Source organism: Cydia strobilella, chromosome 2 (genome assembly GCF_947568885.1).
Source record: "Cydia strobilella chromosome 2, ilCydStro3.1, whole genome shotgun sequence".
NCBI classification, from domain to species: Eukaryota; Metazoa; Arthropoda; class Insecta; order Lepidoptera; family Tortricidae; genus Cydia; species Cydia strobilella.
The window spans coordinates 307924-330610 of NC_086042.1; the positions used below are offsets into that span (position 1 = coordinate 307924).

At 43.0% G+C, this 22687-nt stretch overlaps 1 protein-coding gene across 1 annotated transcript; it reads left to right on the forward strand.

Moving 5' to 3' along the window:
- Positions 1-2287: 2287 nt before the first annotated feature.
- LOC134749759 (lipid storage droplets surface-binding protein 1) lies at positions 2288-22654 on the forward strand. The gene is made up of 9 exons (XM_063684790.1): positions 2288-2501; positions 5097-5212; positions 7252-7437; positions 7833-8013; positions 12641-12822; positions 15852-16033; positions 17388-17454; positions 20954-21052; positions 21384-22654. The coding sequence occupies exons 1-9, from the start codon at positions 2303-2305 to the stop codon at positions 21489-21491; spliced, it is 1320 nt and encodes a 439-aa protein (XP_063540860.1). The 5' UTR covers positions 2288-2302; the 3' UTR covers positions 21492-22654.
- Positions 22655-22687: the final 33 nt, after the last annotated feature.

Consider the following 22687-nt stretch of genomic DNA (forward strand, 5'->3'; position numbering starts at 1 on the left):
CAGAGACTGTGCGTGATCGGCAATGTGCGGTGTCCATAGTCCACATTGTGAATAAGCGCCGATAACGAGGTCGTCAGATAACACGGTTCCGGGACAGCCACCCAAGACCTTGATCACTGAACAAATAGTGCCTGATCTAATAATATCGGATGCTACCTGATTTGTGGTTTTACAAGCCAATCATCAGTGGCATATTTTAATACTAGCTTTTGCCCGCGACTTCGTCTGCGTGGACTTAGTAACAGCAGCTAAAGTAAGTATAGCGCCTGGAAAAATTCTCATAGCAATCATTCAATTTGAGCATATTATGCACACAAATTAGCAGGCACTTCATTAATTATCTGAATTCCACCTCGCTTTTTACTTTCTTAAGGGATGATTTTCGGGATAAAAACTATCCTATGTCCTTCTCAGGGACTCAACCTATTTCTATGCCAAATTTCATCTAAATCGATTCAGCGGTTTAAGCGCCATGTCTAAGAGAGGCTGAAGGCTACGAATATGATTAAAATTTTCTGCGGGCCCAAAGGACTTAAAGGCCGAGCTTCAGTGAAGCTGAGCTGGTATAAAAACCTAGGTTAGCCTATTATGTAGCCTATGATCAAGACGAGCTCTGCATAGTGCTAAAAGTCCCAGATCTTCGGGTGTTCTGGAAGGCGCGACTTTTAAGCTTCTCAGGGCTCGCAACTTGACCTTTTAGTCCACTATCATTTTTTTGACCGAAGCGTTAGCGAAGGTCTCCGTTTTAACTCTGGCATTATGCTTTCCTTTAGAGCGCCAATAATCCGAAGCTGAAATGATGCCTTTCACCCAAGTTAAACAGTCTACTTTTCATTTCGAATACGAGGAATGTAAAATAGTGAAATGCATGTAATATTTTAAAAACATGGCTAAGTTTACATTTTTATATTCCTTTCTTGAGGGTACTTTTAATTAACAATTTAGGTATAAATATCGTTATTTATCGGATGCAGGGGAGTTAAAAATGGAAATTGTATAACAAATCCATCCCCTGCCCTTGACCCTAGGGTAAATACGCCCCTGCCAAATATATAAGTACTAAGATATTAGCATCTAATACCTACATGTCGGTAATTTTTCTTATTTATTGAGATTCCCAGCTTATTAGTGACTGGGTCACTTATCCAAATTATTCAGAATTGACAAATAAAACCACGTATGTATACATATAAGCGCCACTTGCACCATCCCACTAATCCGGGGTTAACCGGTTAGCACCGTTAACCCAGTGTCAAATTGTACTGGTAACCATGGTAACTCCAGGTTTAACCGGTTAACCCGGGTTAGTGAATAGTGCATGAAAAGGAAGGGTGCAGGAAAATGTACCCCCACTAAAATTTGGCTGTATATACCTACCATCGCCGTATCCAATTCCTCGAACATTTTGATTCAATCAGTCGAAATTATAAAGTGTAAACAAAAATCTCTTACTCGTCGTCAAGGTCGTTATGTAGTTGTAGGCACTTAAGTAACAATCTAGGTCTAAAACTCTGATTTGTAATTAGATTCGAAAAAACTAACCTCACTCATGCAGATCTTTTTCTTTCGTAATAATGGAAAATATGTAAAGAAGTAAACTCAAATTTCTCTTTTGCATACTCTAGCATTTAAAATAAATATAGATGTATCCTTTTAGCTTTGTTTAGTTTCTTATTTAATACGGAAAAGAGAAAAAGTGAGGTTCAAATCAGAGTATAGAGTTGAAAGTGTGAAATAACAATGTAACTCACGCACACACACACACACATAATACTTACATGATCATAATGAGACTAGGGGGTTCCTGATGCATTACCGAATTTTTTTGCCAAATTTTCATATCCCAAACTATCTTTCCCAAAAATTTAAAACCCAACTAATCATTTCCCAACTTTATATAATCCAACCTAGTAGGTATACGTCATTTTCATTTCTCAAATATGGGGTTGGGAAATGAAATAATTATTTGGTAAATGTTATTCAGCCAAATGAAACTGCGAAAAGTTGGTTGGCAAGTGAAATTCGGCAATACAATTTCGGCGAAAAGTTTGGATCCGGAGACGAGGCGCTTCGCTAAGGGATAAAAGGTAACCTGATCACGCAAACCGCGACTGCATTTTATCGCCCTGCTTACAACATGATATCACTCCTACTTCAAGCGATGACCTAAATACAACAATTAACAACAAATAGATCAAATATTTTTAAATTGCGAGATAACCTTTACAATATCTCGTTTGACTAAAGCTGGCGAGCATCAGTTGTGTGTAGTTTCTCCGTGAAGTTATACCAAGGTGTGTCGATGTCTGCGGAGTACAGCGCGAGGATCACGGTGACGGCGGGAGGAATGGCGGGCAACGGGCATCCCTGTACCACGTACAAGAGGACCTTTAATGGCAGCTGCAAGGTGGAGCTCAACAACAAGGGAAAGAGTCCCATTGCCCAGAGAGCTGAAGCGTACTTGCAGGCTGTGAGCAAAAGCCAGGGGCCGCCGCCCAAGGGTAAGGATTTTATGTCCTTCCTTTTTCCCGTTTGTTATCCTGAGAGGATCTGGACAGAACAATATTTACCTACGATTTCGTGACAGACAATTTTACATTATTTATTGGTTTTAGAACTTTAATTTCGTTACCGCTTTTTGCTTAGTACAGTCAAGTGTAAAAATATGGGTGCATACAACTTACTCAAAAATATGTCCCATAGGTGTTAATTCGCTGACATATTTTTACACTTGAATGTACAAAATTTTGTATATTCAATTTTACCCTATTCATACGGCTATGGTTCAAAATATTTAGATCAGTACAGTTTCACTCACTATTATATTTGGCGACATGTTTCGGATTCGTCGGGAATCCTTCCCCAGGCACGAATATCCGCGGCGGCTGTACTTCGTGCACAAAATATATCTCACGATAGTTTAATTTCGATTATTGGCTATGGTTCTTCGTGAAACTTGTTAGGTACATATGTGTGAGTATTATATGATGTTTTTTCCCTATTCGCCCTTAAAAGAACTTCCAGCTTCCATAAGTCTTGCGTAGATATTTGCGCACACTTACATAATAATGTTTACTTTGATAATGTAATTGTTTTTACAATCGAACTTTCTCTGACGTACAACAACTGACGTGATGTCCATCACTTGCGTAACAGCTATTAATTTTATTTATCGTAATATAGAATACAAGCCCATTATATCATGATCTCCAGTGCCCTATAGGGGAGAGTGGGGCAAGACGGGGTGGCGGGTAAGACGGATTAGCGGCTTTATATGGCGACACGACAGACCAACCAGAATCCTGTTATTGCATGACGATACGGCGCCATCATGGCAATCAGTTCGCACAGTGACCGGCTAGACAAATGGTGTCGTTAATTATTTATTTGCAAAAAAAACTGGTTTTGCCATATTCCTTGTTATTTTTTTGTTTTATTTGGTTTATGTTTGTTGTCTTAATATCATCAGCCCAAATATAATGTTAATGTATACCTATGGACCAGCATTCACGTCAACAACTAAGGACTTGTTTGGTTTCAAATACGGAATGTTTTTTTTTTACAAAAAATCTTGCCCGTCGTATTTTTAAGGTAATGAAGAATTGCGGATTTGAATGTATTTATTTCTTCTCTTGTAGAATGGTGAAAAAATATAAAAGAAAGTAAAATAGAGGAGAGTGGTCAGAGGAGGCCATGATAAAAGCGGTGAATGCTGTTATGTTATAGAAAGGAAGATGGGTACATGTTAGTTGCAAAATCATTTTCTGTCCCTCAGACGACTTAAGGAATAAAAGTAAAAACAGTTCGGGAAAAGTTATCAGACGACGGTACTAATAGCCAAAAGTCCCTAAAGATACTGTTTCTATGAATCATTTCTATAACACCATCTTGCCTCATAGGGGTACCCCATCTTATCCCACCTAGGGGGCATGATGGGGAGAAGGCACCTTTTGCCATTTTTATTTATTTTTTATTTATTTAACTACCTAGAGTTCCTAGTAAGTGTTGATTATGAAAAACTGATTACCAAAGATAGAAATAAAAATAACAAAACCTGAAAAAGAATAGCATTTTCAGTTTTATTGGACTTGAAACGTTAAGGGCCCCGTCATGCCCCACTCTCCCGTACTTGTTATGACTTGAGGTCACCAACATGCTGGTTTCGTGACATCGCTAATCACAGGCTGATTTATTTTAAACCTTATAGCAAAGACATAAAGCCATCCATGGTTAGTTCAGTGTTGTCGTTATTTAGATGATGTTAGCAAAGGTCAGTTGATAATTAACCCATTACGAGTGCATTAGATATTATCGGGAGCCAAGGGTTTGCTTCTAAGCTGGTGGCTAAGTTAGTGGCCGGTGAATGGACGTAGTTTAGTCTTCAGCTGGTCCGCGGTTGATTGACTCAGCCTCACTGCTCGTACTTCAACCTACAACTAAGTAAATATTTATTTTATTTTGATTTTGTGGGGTAGTGTTTCTTCTTATATTAGACTTCTTATAAAAAATATACCTCAACTATACATCACCATCATACATAACACCTACCTCACCTATTTCATCCAACAATAGTTGTCATAAAGTGTTTGCAGTTATTTTTAATATAATTTTTAATAGTTTTTAATAGTTTTTTTAGTATGTTTATATTTAGATTCATTTTAATTTTTTTAGTGTTTGTTTGAAATGAAAAAAAATTACATCCACTCGTGCTGGATCAGGAAAATATGAACCAGAATCAGAATGTGTGAAACTTACTTTTAAACAAAGTTTCTTGTTTTAGATTTTTTGAATTTTGAAGCGATGACTTTTATGACATCATAGGTTTACTATAGACTTATATTGACCGGGATATAGACCGTGATTACCTTTTGTATTATTTATGAGTTTCCGATAAGTCTAGTTGAAACTAACCGTGAATCATTCAAAACTCTAATCATAGGTTTAGTTATGGAGAAATCAGGAGTTTACGGTTACCTAGGTATTTAGTACGTACCATCGTCAACCTATTTCACTGACCCTTTCACACGAGCTAAGGTCCACCAATTATTAGTAAACTTGCGGGTATAAAACGTGTATAAAAAAGATTATTGTTGCAGTGACTGCATCATCGAAGCCAGTGCTGCCGCGCTTGGAGGTGGTGTCGCGGGTCGCCGCCATCCCCATCGTGGAGTCCGGTATCGGGGTCACCGGGAAGATGTACTTCAAGATCAAGGTAGGGCTACTTTGTGATTTCCTTTGATAATTCTCTTATTATTATCATTCATTCAAAGGGTGCAAATAGAGTGGACGCTCGAGCGGCGGCGACCAGCGCGGCATCCATATTAGATGTAGAGATCCCACACTAGCGTCTCCCTGGCGTCAAATACGCCGTGACTACGTTACCTCAGCGTATTTTGAGCAGCGGTGTAGCCGATCCTTAACATAGATTGATTGGTCGTCAGGGACCGGACAACCCTTTCCGCGATAAAACCCTTTCAATGGGCGACACTTAAACACGGCTAACACATTGAAAGACTTTCCCTTTTGAACTGCAAGCCCATTCATACCCTTACCTTTGACTAACCCTTACCGAAAAGCTAACCAAAAATAAGGCTAGCCCTTAATAAGGGTTACCCTTATCTTTAAGCGCTTTTTATAAAGGTTTCCCTTTGCGTGAAAGAGACAGGATTAGTATATATCTACGGTAGTGAATGAAAAGGAAAGAAAATACGTGCCTAGTCAAAGAACGCCGCCGTCGCCGCCGACGATCGCTCGGATTTGAAGTAATGTGTGCTTTATGAACAAGGTAGATGACTTAAATTAGCACGCTTATATGCAAAAAGTGAAGCCCTTTATAAGGCTAACCCTTATAAGCAATATGCAAGGTGTTGGTGAGCGGATGATAAGGGTTTTGTAAGGGTATTTGGGCTACCGATTACTCAAATGTGGTAGCTTTATATAAGGGTTTTTAAAAGCAAAACAAAGGGTTTCGTCAGGCAAAGGGTATGGTGAGTTAAGCCTTATGCAATACCCTTATAAAACCCCGATAAGGGATAGCGGGCCCGTCCCTGAGCTGGACCCGATCCGTCAACAACCCTGAATCACCCCTAAAATAATCTAAATTAGAAGGCTTCTAATTCAGATTATTTTCACTGAAAGCGTAAACTCTAAGAGTGTAGCGTATTTGGTTAAACAATTTGTGGAATCGGGTCTACCTCCTCCATTGCTATATTTGTAACAATCGACCGTGATTGCTTATCCAGGACTAAAATAGACTCAAATAACTGACTACAAAACCTAGTAGCTAGTGGCTTGGTCACTTGGTTGGGTTTTTGGGTCAGTATATAAACATTAGAATAATATTGGACATATGACTGGGATGAAATCTGGTCTTTATTTCATCATCTCTGCAGGCATGCAACTTCGCACTTCCAGTTTGTCACGTGGCGGGGTCAGCGGGCACAGATAAGCCTGTTTACAGACTATTACAGACACATCAAAGGAGTATTTCGAGACACTAATCTCCCATGCCGCTGATAACCTTTATTGAAGTTTTCCGCTTTACGGTGACGTCATGCACGTGCTTTTTGACTTATAATAAATAATTCAGCCTACATATAGCCACGGCTGGGCACAGGCCTCCTCTCATGCGCGAGAGGGTTTGGGCCCCCAAGCTGGCCCAATGCGGGTTGGAGAATTCACATACACCTTTGAATTTCTTCACGTTTTGCTTCACCGAAAAGCTACCTAGTGGTAAATATCAAATGATATTCCGTATATAAGTAAGTTCCGAAAAACTCATTGGTACGAGCCAGGATTTGAACCCGCGACCTCCGGATTGAAAATCGGACGTTAGATGCACTCGTCCACCACCGCTTTTCGACTTTTTGACTTACTTATAAACCGAATTAGAAGGGGGTGATGTAAATAGGGGTAGTGTTATGATGTACATGAAGCATGTGGCTGATTACTTTTTTGGTTGTGTCATTAGACATCTACCAGACTTGGCGCTAGCAGTTCTAACCTAACTGAAATCACACCTGTCTGCTTGTTGTTATTGTTGCCCTTTCGACTAGCTTTCATCTGATGATAAGTCCACCCGGACCTGCCATGTTATAAAGATATACGTTTGATGTTTACACGCAATTTGTATTTGTAAAATATTGGATTAAATCAAATGAATTTTAATTAATCCAAATCTTATCCTGCCTTGAAAAGTTGAAATATGCACATCTCAACTGTTTGAGCTGTCTCACACTAGCAACCTTCCAGGAGTCGAACCCCCTCTTCCGCTGGTACTTGTCGCTGTACGAGAAGACGCTGAGCACGGGCGTCCAGCTGGCGCTGCCAGCAGTGCAGCTGCTGGAGTCGCCCATCCATCAGCTGGACCGGTTCCTGTGCGCGTCGCTGGACGTGGTGGAGAAGCGAGTGCCCTCTATACATCTGCCGCCGCAAACTGTAAGTGATGCGGTATGGTATGACTACAGTCTAATATTGAATGATAAATAAGACATCGTGCTTAAGTGTCAATGATATTCTCATTATATTCAAGAATTGGCATAATGTATTCAACAGGAAAAAAATACTGATTAGGTAAGCAAGCCTCGGTTCCCAGGAACACATTTGGGGACTGTTTAGATTAGCTACCCAAATTTTTTTAAGTAAGTGATGTATGTATATGAATGTACGGCACAAAAGAAGAAAAATATGTGTTTACTTAGGTACCTAAAACCGGGGCTTTATTTTATTTAGGTACCCGGAGCTGTTGAACTGTGGAGTTGTAGTATGTATCATAGATAGGTTTTATCCGATCCGACCGACGAAAGAATGATAACCAATTCTCATATTTGCAGATGTACAGTGAAACCCGACAGTACGTGCTCCGGCGGGCGGACTCCGTCAAGCAACTTGGCACAGCCGTGCTGGACTCTCGCGTTACCTGCGCGACCGCTAGCGCGCTGGACCGCGCGCTGTCCACCGCCGACAAGTACGTGGACAAGTACCTGCCGCCCGACACCAAGGACCCCGTCGACGGTCAGTACCTGAGGGTCTACTGCCAACATAAAAAAATTAATCGTTCTGCTCCTGAGAGAGGCCCTCTCTATCGCTCTTGCATATTCGAGCGGCAGAGAGGTAGATAACGTTAGGTATTCGATTTTTCGATCTTGGCCGTGGACCCTCTGTAGCCCTATAGCAATTAGGATAGTGCTGGACTCGCGGTGACCAGCACGGCCAGCGTTCTGGACCGTGCGCTCTACACACTGATTGACGACCCTTCCATCTACAGTCAGCAGCTAAAGTTGCTGAACGAGCGAGGTGTTAAACATGTTATAAACACTTTATTGTTAAGAGAATAAAAGTGTGTGATAGTAATTCTGAACAGCCCGCTTAGCTTCTAACTCCTGCACCGGTATCATGGTCGCGTTTTTGTCACTTGCCATATTATGCGTCACTTTCGTACTTATGTACTTGTTAGAGCGTGACAGACGGTGACAAATGATAGACAGCCGTCCATCTTAGCCCCGCTGGAGGCCTAACCAAGATGACAATCATTGATAGAAATTATAAAAAAACGTAAATTGAAACTATATGATCGAAACTTAAATAATGTATGGAAATCATCACGTGACTTTTCGTAGCATCTGTCATCCCGATACATTTTTTAGGGTTCCGTACCCAAAGGGTAAAAACGGGACCCTATTAAATTAAATAAATTAAATTAAATTGTCATTTATTTCAGGCCTAATACACCCATATGTGTTAGTAACTTACATAGCTAATAAAAATAATGTTAGTGCTATTACTACTCTCTGTCCATCTGTCCGTCTGTCTGTCACCAGGCTGTATCTCATCAACTGTGATAGCTAGACAGTTAAAATTTTCACAGATGATGTATTTCTGTTGCCGCTATAACAACAAATACTAAAAAGTACGGAACCCTCGGTGGGCGAGTCTGAATCGCACTTGTTTCTTTTCGTTTGGAGTTTGTCGACGTACGCTTGTCATGTTGGCTAGGCCTCCTGACTGCACGCAGTCTCCAAGCGATAATTCAAGCCACCAAACTAGAGCATAAATAAGGTCTATTATTAGCCCCGAATGAAGCACATCGGCAGTTTCCGTCGGCGATACGCGCATCCTCGAACCGTGTCTGGCGCTTCGTCTAATTGGCTCTTATCATTATCACTGCGACCCTTCGGCCTTTACCGGCGATAGATATGGGTTGCAAGCAGGGAACGTTACCGGTGTAACTTAAAATCAAAATATCACGTAGCATTTGAAATATTTCTTTGATATTGTAGAATGGTATTTAGTAATTGGAGCGCGGCTATCAAGGCTGACCACAATAACCGAAAACCAGTTCGGTATCACAGCAGGTAAAGGAACAACAGAGGCCATACAGATAATCCGAATTCTGATGGAGAAATGCCGTGTCAATAAAGAAAATCTCTACATGGTATTTGTTGACCTAGAGAAGGCTTTTGATAGGATCCCAAGGAAGTTGGGATGGCAGGCTCTGCGTGCTCAAAATGTCCCAGAACACTACATCGCCCTCGTTCAAGACATGTACTCAGAGGCTAAAACTCAAATCAAAAGCCCCGCAGGTGTTAGTGAGCCTTTTCTCGTCGGCGTAGGAGTCCACCAAGGTTCCGCTCTGAGTCCTTTGATATTTAATGTTACCATGGATTATATCACCAAAGGCCTACAATGTGAAATGCCATGGTGTATGTTATATGCGGATGATATCATCCTCATCGCTAAGAAGGCAAGAGATTTGCAGGAGACCTTCAACAGATGGGTGAATGAGCTCGAACGACACGGTCTCAGAGTCAGTCGCACAAAAACAGAGTACATGGAATGCGACTTCGGTGGTGAAGAAGAAACATCTTGCAATATCTCAATTGATAACACAACATTACCTCGAGTCACACATTTTAAGTACCTTGGTTCTATGCTTACGACTGATGCTCGCGTGGACGCAGATGTCAGTCACAGAGTTAACACCGCCTGGATGAAGTGGCGATCGCTAACTGGAGTACTCTGTGACACCCGTATGCCAGTGCGAACTAAGGGCAAGATCTATAAGACGGCTGTCCGACCTGCTATGATGTACGGAGCGGAGTGCTGGACAATGGCAAAAAAGCATGAACAGCAGTTGCACACAGCGGAAATGAAGATGCTGCGCTGGGCAGGCGGTGTTACCCGTCTTGATAGAATACGCAATGAGCACGTGAGAGGCTCTTTCAGAGTGGCCCCTATTATGGACAAAGTAAAGGAAAGCAGGCTTAGATGGTACGGCCACATCATGAAACGAGATGATCATTTCCCAGTTAAATCTGTCCTAAATATCCCCACTAAATCCTTGGGAAGAGGAAGACCTCCCGACACATGGTGGTCCAATATCAAGCGGGAGATGAAAGCCCAGAACCTTACCCCTATGACAACCTAGGATAGAGCGTCCTGGCGCCGCCGTACAAGGAGGCCCGACCCCAGATAGAACTGGGACTAAGGGAAGGAGGAAGATTGTAGAATGGTATTTAGGTAAGGACAATGGGTTATCAGATTACCTAAATGGAAATGGAAAAATATACATAAACAACCGAAATATCGCAATTGAATACCGGTTAATTTGTATGAAAAATATACCGGTATTCGATCCCTGGTTGCGAGGAAACTAGACCCTTATTGATTCGAATCGTCGACGATCCCAAACTCACAAGCGGTATTGAACCTTTAAGTCTAAGGAGAGACTTCGCCTCCTTATGCGTGTTCTACCGCTTGTACAATGGGCTGTGCTCTGAAGAATTGTTTGACATGATGCCAACGGCCGCTTTCTATCACCGCACCGCTCGCCATCGGCAGGGTGTTCATCCTCACACCCTAGCACCTAAATGGTCGCGTAGGTACTGTGCGGTTTAAGAGGAATTTCCTCCCGCGTACGCGTTTTCCCGAGGGGCTACAGTATGGGGTTCTTCAAAAAAGAAGTGTACAGGTTTTTAAAGGGTCGGAAACGCGCGTGTAATATCTCCGGTGTTGCAGGCGTCCATAGGCTACGGTAACTGCTTACCATCAGGCGGGCCGTATGCTTGATTGCCACCGACGTGGTATAAAAAAAAAACATAGTTTTTAGCCTGCTCTAAGTTTTTGGCTATTCTTTCAAATGTTTATCGTATTACTTCAGGTTTTATGATTAGAAAGAACTATACCAACGGAAGTGTCTAGCGTGAATTTCGAAATCAAATAATTTAAGCGGAGATTCTTAAAGTAAATATTGCGTCATTATAATTTATAAACTACATAGGGCATTTTTACACCAAATAAAAGTACTGCGGAGTTGTTTATAATGCTTAAAAGAAACATAAATACATAAGTATCATTGTTTCATGACTTGTTTTACTTATACATATTATATAAATACCTATAGCACTCAAGAACTTATCTATAATTTCCACCGCTGCTATTTTCGAACTTCCTCTAAAACCACCAGATTACCTGCATGTCTTTGGTGTAAAAAATATCTTCCTGTTTATATTTATTTGTGTATTTATCGCTATATATGTTCGTGAGTTATGAATGTTTTCTATGTACTGTCCGCGCGCCAATTCCGTGCATTCGGAGGTCGAGGAAGTGGGAGGGTGTGCGCCGTGCCCGTACGTACAAAATGACACCACTCGGTCATGACGCCCAACATTCCTAACATTCACGGAATTCGTGCGCGGATAGTATTTACCTAGATCGATATGTGCAAGATTGTCCCACAAAATTCATTTATATACTGTTGATCCCAAGCCGAAGACCTCGGTAGTTAGGTTAGGTCATGACACCATTCAAATACGTCTGTGTTATCAGTAATTTAGGATGCGCCGGACTCTGCCCGTTTGCCCGCTATCTCCGCAATTAGTCAAGCAATTATTGATACACTAATTGACCAGTTACAGCCGTCACAGGTTGTAAGACGGATGGATGGACGGTCGGTGGTCAGACAAGTGCGGATCCCAATTAACCCTGGGGCGGGGCAATAAACTGGGAACCGTTTCGATTATCGCAACTTTGTCTGACCGCTTTTGTCTTTCGTTTGATTGATCGATGTCGAGGGTCTTCAATTTTAAGTGACTTCCTGAGAATTTATGTTAGCGATATGAAACTTACTTGTTTATATTTACAACTTTGGGAACAAATCAAATTATTTTATTAAATATTACATTGTTGAGTATTCAAAGTATTCGACATAATATGACATGACTGTGGGAGGAGGGCAGAGGGGGCAAGTGCCCCGGGCGCCATCCAAGGGGGAGCGCCAAAATGGGCAAAAGGCAGCAGCAGGGAAATTTTTGTCAGTAGTCAGGGGGCGCAAATTTGGTGACTGCCCCGGGCGCCATATCCTCTAGCTACGCCCCTGGACATGTAACGGAAGTTTCAACGATGGTCAGCGAAGAGCGTCGCTGTTAGTAATGAACAAAACTTGTAGTTTACTAAAATTCCATGAGTACTGAAAAAGGTCTTTAAGTTAAACAATTTCTTGAACACGGAGAATGCCTCTCGTACAGCCAGCATCAATAGTAAAGTATCTGCAACTCTGGAATACTTTTCCAAAACAGAGATATTTCTCTATCTCAGAGTACCCAGTGGGCATTTAATGAGTGTGTGTTTGGTTGGTGTACAGTGAGCATCATAGTACAAGATGCAGAGAGCGGGGGCTCGGGCGGGCGCGCGGCGGCGGCGCAGGCCGTGCAGCACGGCGCGCGGCTCCGGCGCAAGCTGCAGCGCCGCCTCACGCGCCAGGCGCTCGCCGAGGCCAAGGCCATCCGCGAACAGATACACGTGCTCGTCTACGTGGCGGAACTAGTAAGTACTCTCTCTCTCCCTCTCTCTCTCTTGACGCGGAGAGCGGGGGCTCGGGCGGGCGCGCGGCGGCGGCGCAGGCCGTGCAGCACGGCGCGCGGCTCCGGCGCAAGCTGCAGCGCCGCCTCACGCGCCAGGCGCTCGCCGAGGCCAAGGCCATCCGCGAACAGATACACGTGCTCGTCTACGTGGCGGAACTAGTAAGTACTCTCTCTCTCCCTCTCTCTCTCTTGACGCGGAGAGCGGGGGCTCGGGCGGGCGCGCGGCGGCGGCGCAGGCCGTGCAGCACGGCGCGCGGCTCCGGCGCAAGCTGCAGCGCCGCCTCACGCGCCAGGCGCTCGCCGAGGCCAAGGCCATCCGCGAACAGATACACGTGCTCGTCTACGTGGCGGAACTAGTAAGTACTCTCTCTCTCCCTCTCTCTCTCTTGACGCGGAGAGCGGGGGCTCGGGCGGGCGCGCGGCGGCGGCGCAGGCCGTGCAGCACGGCGCGCGGCTCCGGCGCAAGCTGCAGCGCCGCCTCACGCGCCAGGCGCTCGCCGAGGCCAAGGCCATCCGCGAACAGATACACGTGCTCGTCTACGTGGCGGAACTAGTAAGTACTCTCTCTCTCCCTCTCTCTCTCTTGACGCGGAGAGCGGGGGCTCGGGCGGGCGCGCGGCGGCGGCGCAGGCCGTGCAGCACGGCGCGCGGCTCCGGCGCAAGCTGCAGCGCCGCCTCACGCGCCAGGCGCTCGCCGAGGCCAAGGCCATCCGCGAACAGATACACGTGCTCGTCTACGTGGCGGAACTAGTAAGTACTCTCTCTCTCCCTCTCTCTCTCTTGACGCGGAGAGCGGGGGCTCGGGCGGGCGCGCGGCGGCGGCGCAGGCCGTGCAGCACGGCGCGCGGCTCCGGCGCAAGCTGCAGCGCCGCCTCACGCGCCAGGCGCTCGCCGAGGCCAAGGCCATCCGCGAACAGATACACGTGCTCGTCTACGTGGCGGAACTAGTAAGTACTCTCTCTCTCCCTCTCTCTCTCTTGACGCGGAGAGCGGGGGCTCGGGCGGGCGCGCGGCGGCGGCGCAGGCCGTGCAGCACGGCGCGCGGCTCCGGCGCAAGCTGCAGCGCCGCCTCACGCGCCAGGCGCTCGCCGAGGCCAAGGCCATCCGCGAACAGATACACGTGCTCGTCTACGTGGCGGAACTAGTAAGTACTCTCTCTCTCCCTCTCTCTCTCTTGACGCGGAGAGCGGGGGCTCGGGCGGGCGCGCGGCGGCGGCGCAGGCCGTGCAGCACGGCGCGCGGCTCCGGCGCAAGCTGCAGCGCCGCCTCACGCGCCAGGCGCTCGCCGAGGCCAAGGCCATCCGCGAACAGATACACGTGCTCGTCTACGTGGCGGAACTAGTAAGTACTCTCTCTCTCCCTCTCTCTCTCTTGACGCGGAGAGCGGGGGCTCGGGCGGGCGCGCGGCTCCGGCGCAAGCTGCAGCGCCGCCTCACGCGCCAGGCGCTCGCCGAGGCCAAGGCCATCCGCGAACAGATACACGTGCTCGTCTACGTGGCGGAACTAGTAAGTACTCTCTCCCTCTCTCTCTCTCTCTGGTTCGGTCCCAAGGGCCTGACACTTCTTATTGCGATTCCTATAAGAGGAAAGAGAAATTAGTGCCATGCTTTGTCCTTATCACCGACCGGGTGGCATCATAGGTAGGCGATGGCGAAATACCAAAATTTATAAGTGAAAGAGAAAAATCCTATGCTGCCCAAATTTTATATGAATATTCTTTCTCTTACCCCCGGTCGCTTGATGTCGCGTCTATAACTACTTGTATATACTATGTCTATGTTAGGTCCCTCATGTCTGAGGATCGTAGTCGGCATCTGGGTTGCATCTGGAGCGGAGGATATGCCTCCACCGGTTTCTGTCCAGCGCTTCTCATACGACCGTGTAAAACTGAAAAACATGGAAGGCGATGATTCTTGACATGATTGGCCCATCTTTTTGCTGAATGACCGCGCGTTCTTTTGCCTTTGGTGTTTCCAAGTACCTAGTGTAGATTTTAAATACGGTTGATTAAAATGCGAGAAGCTTATTGATAAGCGATGCCGTAGCTATTTTCAACCCTTACCTTTATTTAATCAATATAGGGAATATTACGCGAAACTCTGCGTAGAGTGCGCCACTACCACAATCTGAGGGTCTATCGCGAAACTAAGAAAATCGAAATTTCGTTATCTAACATCTCTGTCACTCAGGTCACTCTTGCATATTTCGAGCCATAAAGAGGCAGATAGTGAAATTTCGGATTCGCGTTTCCCGGTAGGTCCTCTGTAAACAAACCGCCTTGATGTGTCAATGTCATATTTTATTATTTCTGAAAACTTGTCAAAAACCTGTTAAAGCTACAGTATGTATAAGTTACTCCTATGGTTTACTAAAAAGGCTAGTGCTGCACCCTGGTTGCAGAACATTGCAGTAATATCCCCTATTGTCAAGTCAAACCTAACCTTTCAAACAGGAAAAAAACACTTCTAAAGTACGGGGGTATATACGACCAACGTTGTATCATAGCAACTTGGTGTAGCTCTTTGACATTGTCAATCCATAAAGTCTACCAAAGAGTATAATAATATATGTATTGAAGTCTACTTTGTCGGGGACGTGCTTAGGGGACGTGACTCGTATGGCAAGTTGGCAACTAACTTGCATAAATCTGTATTAAGGTGGGTTTCCACGGCCCATGTTATTACAAGTCAGGCACGCCTGTGGATGCCTGTGCGGTTATCCGTCGGGAGTGGGTGACGACAGGCGACCACAGGCCTCATTGGATGCGACCGTTCCCATGATCTGAGGCGCGGTCAGATCCGTGAAACAACGGGCCGTGGGAACCCACTTTTATACAAATACCGTTGAATTCAAAGCTAATCAACGTACGTAAACTTACGTTCTCATGTCAATTAAGTATAGGCTTCTTAGCTTTATCAAGTGTTAAAAAAATAACATCACGTACCTGATACTTCAGGTATGCCTCCAATTAATTTCCAACTTCGTTCCTAGGTAGCCACAGACCCTGTCTTGGCGTGGAAGAAGGTGAAGGAGCTGTACTCGTCCCTCAGCCAGCCGGAGCCAGAGAACCAGGCGCGGCCGGAGACCCTGGAGCAGCTGGTGGTGCTGTTGGCGCGTGAAACTGCCCGCAAGATGGTGCATCTGGTCAACTACACGCACACGGACCTACCCAGGTCAGTTTAGACATACCCTGGCAAGTTTATAGACTGCATGTGCTATCCAAACCCTAAGAAGTTCCGTTTATGACTGATTCCGCATGTCAATTTACCTCTACAAGTTTTAGTTGATCAACCCTAATATCGCCGGTATACTTACTCAACCTCGTATCTGCAACACTCATTTGATGACAAAAACACCCGTATTCCGAATGAAAGAAAAGCGAAATTTCCATCAAATGATGGTTGCAGATATGAGGTTGAGTAAGTATAGCGACGATATGCTCTTATTAGTTAGTAGGAGATACGTTATATATGGTCGACCTTCACCGATACGTCTGACGGATGAAACTTATATTTTATGAAAGAAAATATGTTCCTGAATTCCTGAATACAAATAAATAAGGTTGCCTAAAGAAATATGGTCAAGGCTATTTTTAATAAATTTTTGAAAATATTTTTTTTTCTTAAAATTTCACCGATTTGTCTGACGAACGAAATAAGTTCCAAATACTTGAATAGAAAGGTCGACCATATATGACGTCATAACGTATCTTAGACTATATGATTTACATCGGCTATCATATTGAAATTCTGACTGAATCGACCCCTAATACTCATTGAAATATCCTCATACCAAAAAAAACTAGATCTGGACACATATATACATATGTATGAGTATACCTATAACGCATTTGATCTATATTATATTGCCCACACGCGTTTTGCAGTCGACGAGAAATTTATAGTGAATGGCGTATTATCTTATCGAGCGACCCGTCACCTTTCTGCAATTGCGACGTATTCTTTGTTATCAACCACCACACGGTCTGAAAGTGTTCTGTAATAAATATTGACGATATAAAACTTCTCATAGAAGTAGAAGAGACCTAGAATATTGAGCCCTTTATACTTGCAATTAATACTTAGGTACCAAACCTAAATACCGCAAGCCAGTAGTCACTAAACTTTATAATTCGGGGTCCACGTACTACGGCCTGCGCTATCTTTTTTAGGCCGGACTGTATGAAATATGGCTATTTTTGAGGGCCGGACTACCAGGAGACATCTACAGTAAGATTTCAGTAGAGGTAGTCCAGCAAGGAATATCAACGTTGTTATTTTTGCTGTGATTATATCATATACCATTTTCCTAAGTGGCCTTATCTTATCGAACTTTAACCTGCGAATCTTCAAGTTTTTTGAAGTGATACAGTGGTGATATTGCTGCGCTAACTGCTTGCAGAAACCGCGAAAGAAGTAGTCGGTTCTATAATCTAAGATAATCTCTAATCTAATCTAGAGCAAAGTAAAGTAGAAGTAGTTTGATAAACCTAATTTCTTATTTATCGACTGCATGGTTTCCTTTCAGAAACGTGAGCACCGGCTTGGCGATAGTGACTAAGCATCTCTCCAGTGCCGCTGACGCGCTTCTCAAGGTAAGTTTTGGTATTAATTCATGATATTTATTGAGGAAATACTAGGTCTTTCTTCATTATAACATCTCCAGGAAATAATAAACAACGGTGTCATTTCACGAATCAACACTATTTTAACATGTTTATATTATACAATCACAGAAGAGTCAACGAGTATTCTCTCGCGTGGCCGTCATAAAACTTATCAAATCTCTGTTAATTTGTGTATCTTTGTAACAATTGCAAAAGGTATAATGACGGATAGAAATAAACGATAATCCAGTCTACTCGTATATTGGACTTGGTACACGTTGAGAATAACGCCATTGCCACGACAGATGCGCCCCCGCAGCCGCAGCCGCAGCTCCGCCCTCGCGGAGCTCGCGCGCGTGTCCCTGTCGCTTCACCTGCGAGTGCTCAGCGGCTCAGCGCCACTCCCCCCTCAATAAGGCAATCTTCCGTCATTATTTAGAGTTCCGTACTTTACTAATGGAGTCGGTGTAGCTAGCGTAACGATTGGTGGACTGTGTGAAAATTGCTAGCACGTAACTAAAATCTAATTACAATGGGACAATGTAGAGTACTGTAGAGCTTGATAACTTATGCCATTCTACCCAGGTAGCATTTATACGTCATTATGACGTCCGTTACGTATTTATGACGTATAAATGACGTCATTATGACGTCACTTTTACGTCGCTGACGTCACTTTGCTACCTGGGTAACAACTCGTAAGATAAATTTTGATAGATAGGTGCGATCGATTGAATTCGTTGAAACTCGTTCTAGACTTAGGGTTTTTAGATATTACATTTGTTGCAACGTTTGAAGAAGCCTTCCTTCACACAATGACTGCTCGTTAGCAGTCGCGGAACGATTGACTGATATGGGATAAACAGCTCCCGCCAGAGTATAAGGACTTTTGCAAGTTGATGATATATTAAATGAACTAGGCTATTGAGTGAAAGAGATGGAATTATTGGAATATGGGATAAAAAAACCCGAACGCCCGCCTAATAAAACGCCCAATCTTATTGCCGGCAGACGGTGACTCACCCTCACAACATGGGCCCCCACAAAACACGAAATCGAAGATGGCTCAAGGGCAACGCCGGTGTGAGGGCTGGGGGTACAGACGGTAGAAAGGGGTCACTTACTGAGCGTGATTTTAAACGTGCAGCCCACTCACCACATATGTTGCCACGTCTGCTTTCGAGAACGCCGCTGTCACGACCCCACATTATTTTTATTTTTATTTCTGGCTATGTGATAATTTTGATTATCTTATTTACAAACTGAAATAAATGTCTTATGAAAAAAAAAGTATCCCAGGCTGGATGATCCAGTTAGAAGGTCGAAACATACTGTTCTACCTTAGGGATGGCCAGGGGGTGCCATAAGCCTTCAGTAAGAAGTGCATATACTTGGAAAAATTCGACCTATGCCGCTGTGGCCTGGTGGCCGAATGGTACAAGCACCTGCCGCGATAGCAGAGGACGCTGGTTTGATTCCAGCCTGGGGTACTGGAGGCTTTGGTCACTTTTTCTTAGTATATGACATTTATTTCAGTTTATAATTTATATAGTAGTGTTTACTTGAAATATTTGTTCTAATACTTCTAATACGAGTAGTATCTTATGTTAACTTTGACTATTGTATAGTCCAACAAGAAATTGTATAAAATAAATGAGGGCGCCACTTCCTACGTAAATGCACTGACATATTATTGACATTTGAATTATCTCGTTGTTTTTCTTGTATATTGTTTTAAATAGGTACAGAATTATATAAATCAATCACATTTTTTTTGCAACTTTGTGACCCTGCCACTCGCTTACGGATCGTTAAAATCGTCAGATTATTGAAATGGGCACTATTTAACAAGTAATTAAACCACCATATCTTAATCTGACGCGCTCGAGTATTTCAAGGTGGCAAAGTGACGTCAGCGACGTACAAGTGACCTCATAATGACGTCATTTATACGTCATATTGACGTAACGGACGTCATAATGACGTCTAAATGCTACCTGGGGATTTTTAAATACTATTCAGACGGACAGCGGGTCTTGACCCCTAAAAATAGTTCCAATGAAATTCCGCAACATGGCGCGTGATCATATATTCCTGGTCAGGCTTTACATATTGGGCTGGGGCACCCATATTACGTTTTATTTATTGTTTAGGTATTAGTTTTAGTTTTATGAGGTAGTTTTAATTTTAGGTTACTTTTTATTGTTAGTTTAGTATTAATTATGTCTATGGTTTTAATAAACTCCATCGAATTATATTCTAGTCTTGGTTCTAGTAGATTAATATGTATACTATGTATTCAAGTAATTTAACATAGCCTAACAATTTGTAATATAATAAAATTAAATAAATTTATCTAAATCTAAATATCTTTTGTTTACAAACTAACACTAACGCCTGCTATTAACACGATTTTCAAAAAATACCAAATTTCGTCAGACATATTATATGGCTAAAATGTTCAAAAACACCTTGAAAGGTACCAAATACCCGTACCATTTACGAGTATAATTTCTACTCGTTATAATTATGGTCAAGCACAATTTGCAGCAACGACATTTTCTTAAATCGTCTATTTTTTATCTCTATGTTAATTTAAACATCCTGTAGCTCGTAAAGTATTAGCCGTAGAGTAAAAATGAATATGACCTAATTTATAGAAAATTTTATGTAGAATCATTTGTCCGAAGTAATTATAATGCTATTCGTACAGATATTCGAGATATGAGCAAAAATCTGAAAAAGGGTACCTTCAACCCTCCCCCCCCTTACACCCTCAGCACACCTCCCACCCCCGAGGACTTAGTATGTTCATCTGTACACCACAAGGTATAAATGTACCAATTTTCAAAGCTACACGAATTATTTCCGCAGATCGCCCATTTTCGGCTTAATTTGACGTAGCTATAAGTTCTTAGTAGAAGGTATTGACGATTGTTCAATAATGAGCGTCTTTTGACCGATATTGCCGGTTTAGACTTGTAAAATGGTAACTTGTAGGTTTTTATTAAATCACACCAAGAGGGTTTCTGATGAAGATTGAATTCGCTGATTTAAACTTTCACGATTTTTACTCATTATTATTTAACAAAACATTTAATTATACGCGATTAAGGGCCAGTTGCACCAACCACAATTGACAGACTGATCAACGTCCTAAGTCCCATCTTTTTAAACGTCAGAGGCCTCTTGTTCATTTTTTTGCACATAATAAATATTTGCTGTCAGTCCTGAACAGACTATTTACAACTCTATGGACTGTCAGAATACTCCGCGCGAGCATTCAAATTTGAAAGCGGGGCATCTAAACATTTTGTACCGAAATATGTACTATCGGTGTTTATTACTATTATAGTAATAAATAATAAAGATTGAATTCGCTTCGTTCCGCAGACGTTGCTGGTAGACCTCGCACTTGCGAATTCGTAGCTTTATAAAATCTCACCCAGGTTTCTATTCAAGAGTATCGTTTGGTTTGGTTCCGCAGACGCTGCCGGTAGACTCCGCGCTGGCCGAGGTCCGCGGCTGGAGGAGCAAGTTGGAACAGCTACTGTACCAGCTGCAGGCCAGCTCTAAGGTCTATTTGGTAAGGTCTTCATATTATGTTTTAGGACATCTTTTGGACAGGTTTCAGTTTGATTATTTTAGACAGAAATGACACAATTTTATATTCAGACCGGAAAATGGGTTACTAATTGGCTTACTGAAGACCATATATTCGATCTCTGCAAGGCACACTAGAAACATTGGTTCGATCGGTTGTTCTTTTATTCACAACGATGGTGACATGTTGAAATTCTAATTTATTGCACTTAATTTTAAGCTTATTATGGAGCCTAAGTTGAGTGATTTTTGTTGATACCATGTTGCGTAATGAATTTTATTACATTCCACTAAATAATACTTTCTCATGACAGGAACACCTAGCCATCTTCCTAGCGGGCAACGAAGAGAGAGAGAAGATCGCGCCGCGCTCCTCGCTAGAGCAGCGCGAGGACCTTGCCGCCATCAACGGAGTCAACTAGTAGTTAACTGTTTACTCGTTTACCATCGTCTGCCGGCTGTACACACTCGTTCACGGCCTGTCTCGGGGTCTCTTGACGAGTGTACAGCCGGCATATGACTGACTGTTTGTAAATCTTATTGCAATGTGATAAGGTCTACCAACGATCAGTGTGTTGCTGTTAGTATATGTATATTAGTAGTAGTTTTGACGACCGGTCTGGCCTAGTGGGTAGTGTCCCTGCCTATGAAGCCGATGGTCCCGGGTTCGAATCCCGGTAAGGGCATTTATTTGTGTGATGACACAAATATTTGTTCCTGAGTCATGGTTATTTTCTATGTATTTGTATGTTATATATATCGTTGTCTGAGTACCCACTACACAAGCCTTCTTGAGCTTACCGTGGGGCTTAGTCAATTTGTGTAAAAATGTCTTATTTAATATTTATCTATTTATATACTTGTGTTTAGTTAGCGAGGTGGATAAGAGGAGCGCTGAAGGCAGACTGCGGAGATGTCGCAGAAACGCCTAGTCGAATATGCCAGAGCGTTAGAGCAGAGAGCAAATACTTAATGCTATTTAGATTCTCGATATCCGCGGAATCCTCTGTGACTAACAGCATTTTTACGGCATTATGACGTCAGCGACGTCATTATGACGCCATAATAACGTCATTATGACGTCGCTGACGTCACTTTGCTACCTGGGGAGCAGTGTTATCATTTTTGCGTTGTTGTTAGGTCCCTAATTGAAATTTAAGTCACCTAAGGGAGAATGCAAAGTCCGTCAGATTCTAGTATGAGTCGCTGGCGAGGCGTATCAACATTATGGTGTCTCTTACCATAGTGTTCAAAAGTTTGCGTAATTTAAAATGGGGACCAACTAGAGGTGGTTATTAATTTATGAAATACACAAATTTTAAATGTAATTTTTATTTTTATGACTATAAAGTTATTCTAATGAGCATTTTGTTTTACTTAAAAAAATATTTACTAAATTTGGTTATTATTCGTTGTTAGAATAAAAAGTTCTCTATCAGTGAACTATTATTATAACAATTGTATGTATTTGTAATTTTATTACTGTAAACTTATTTGTATAATTTTGGTGTTGATTATGATGTATAATACGATGTACCTAAGGCACTAAATATAGATAATATAATATAAAGTTTTCAGTAGATTATTGTAGCGTTTCATTTACTTAAGTGCTGACGAA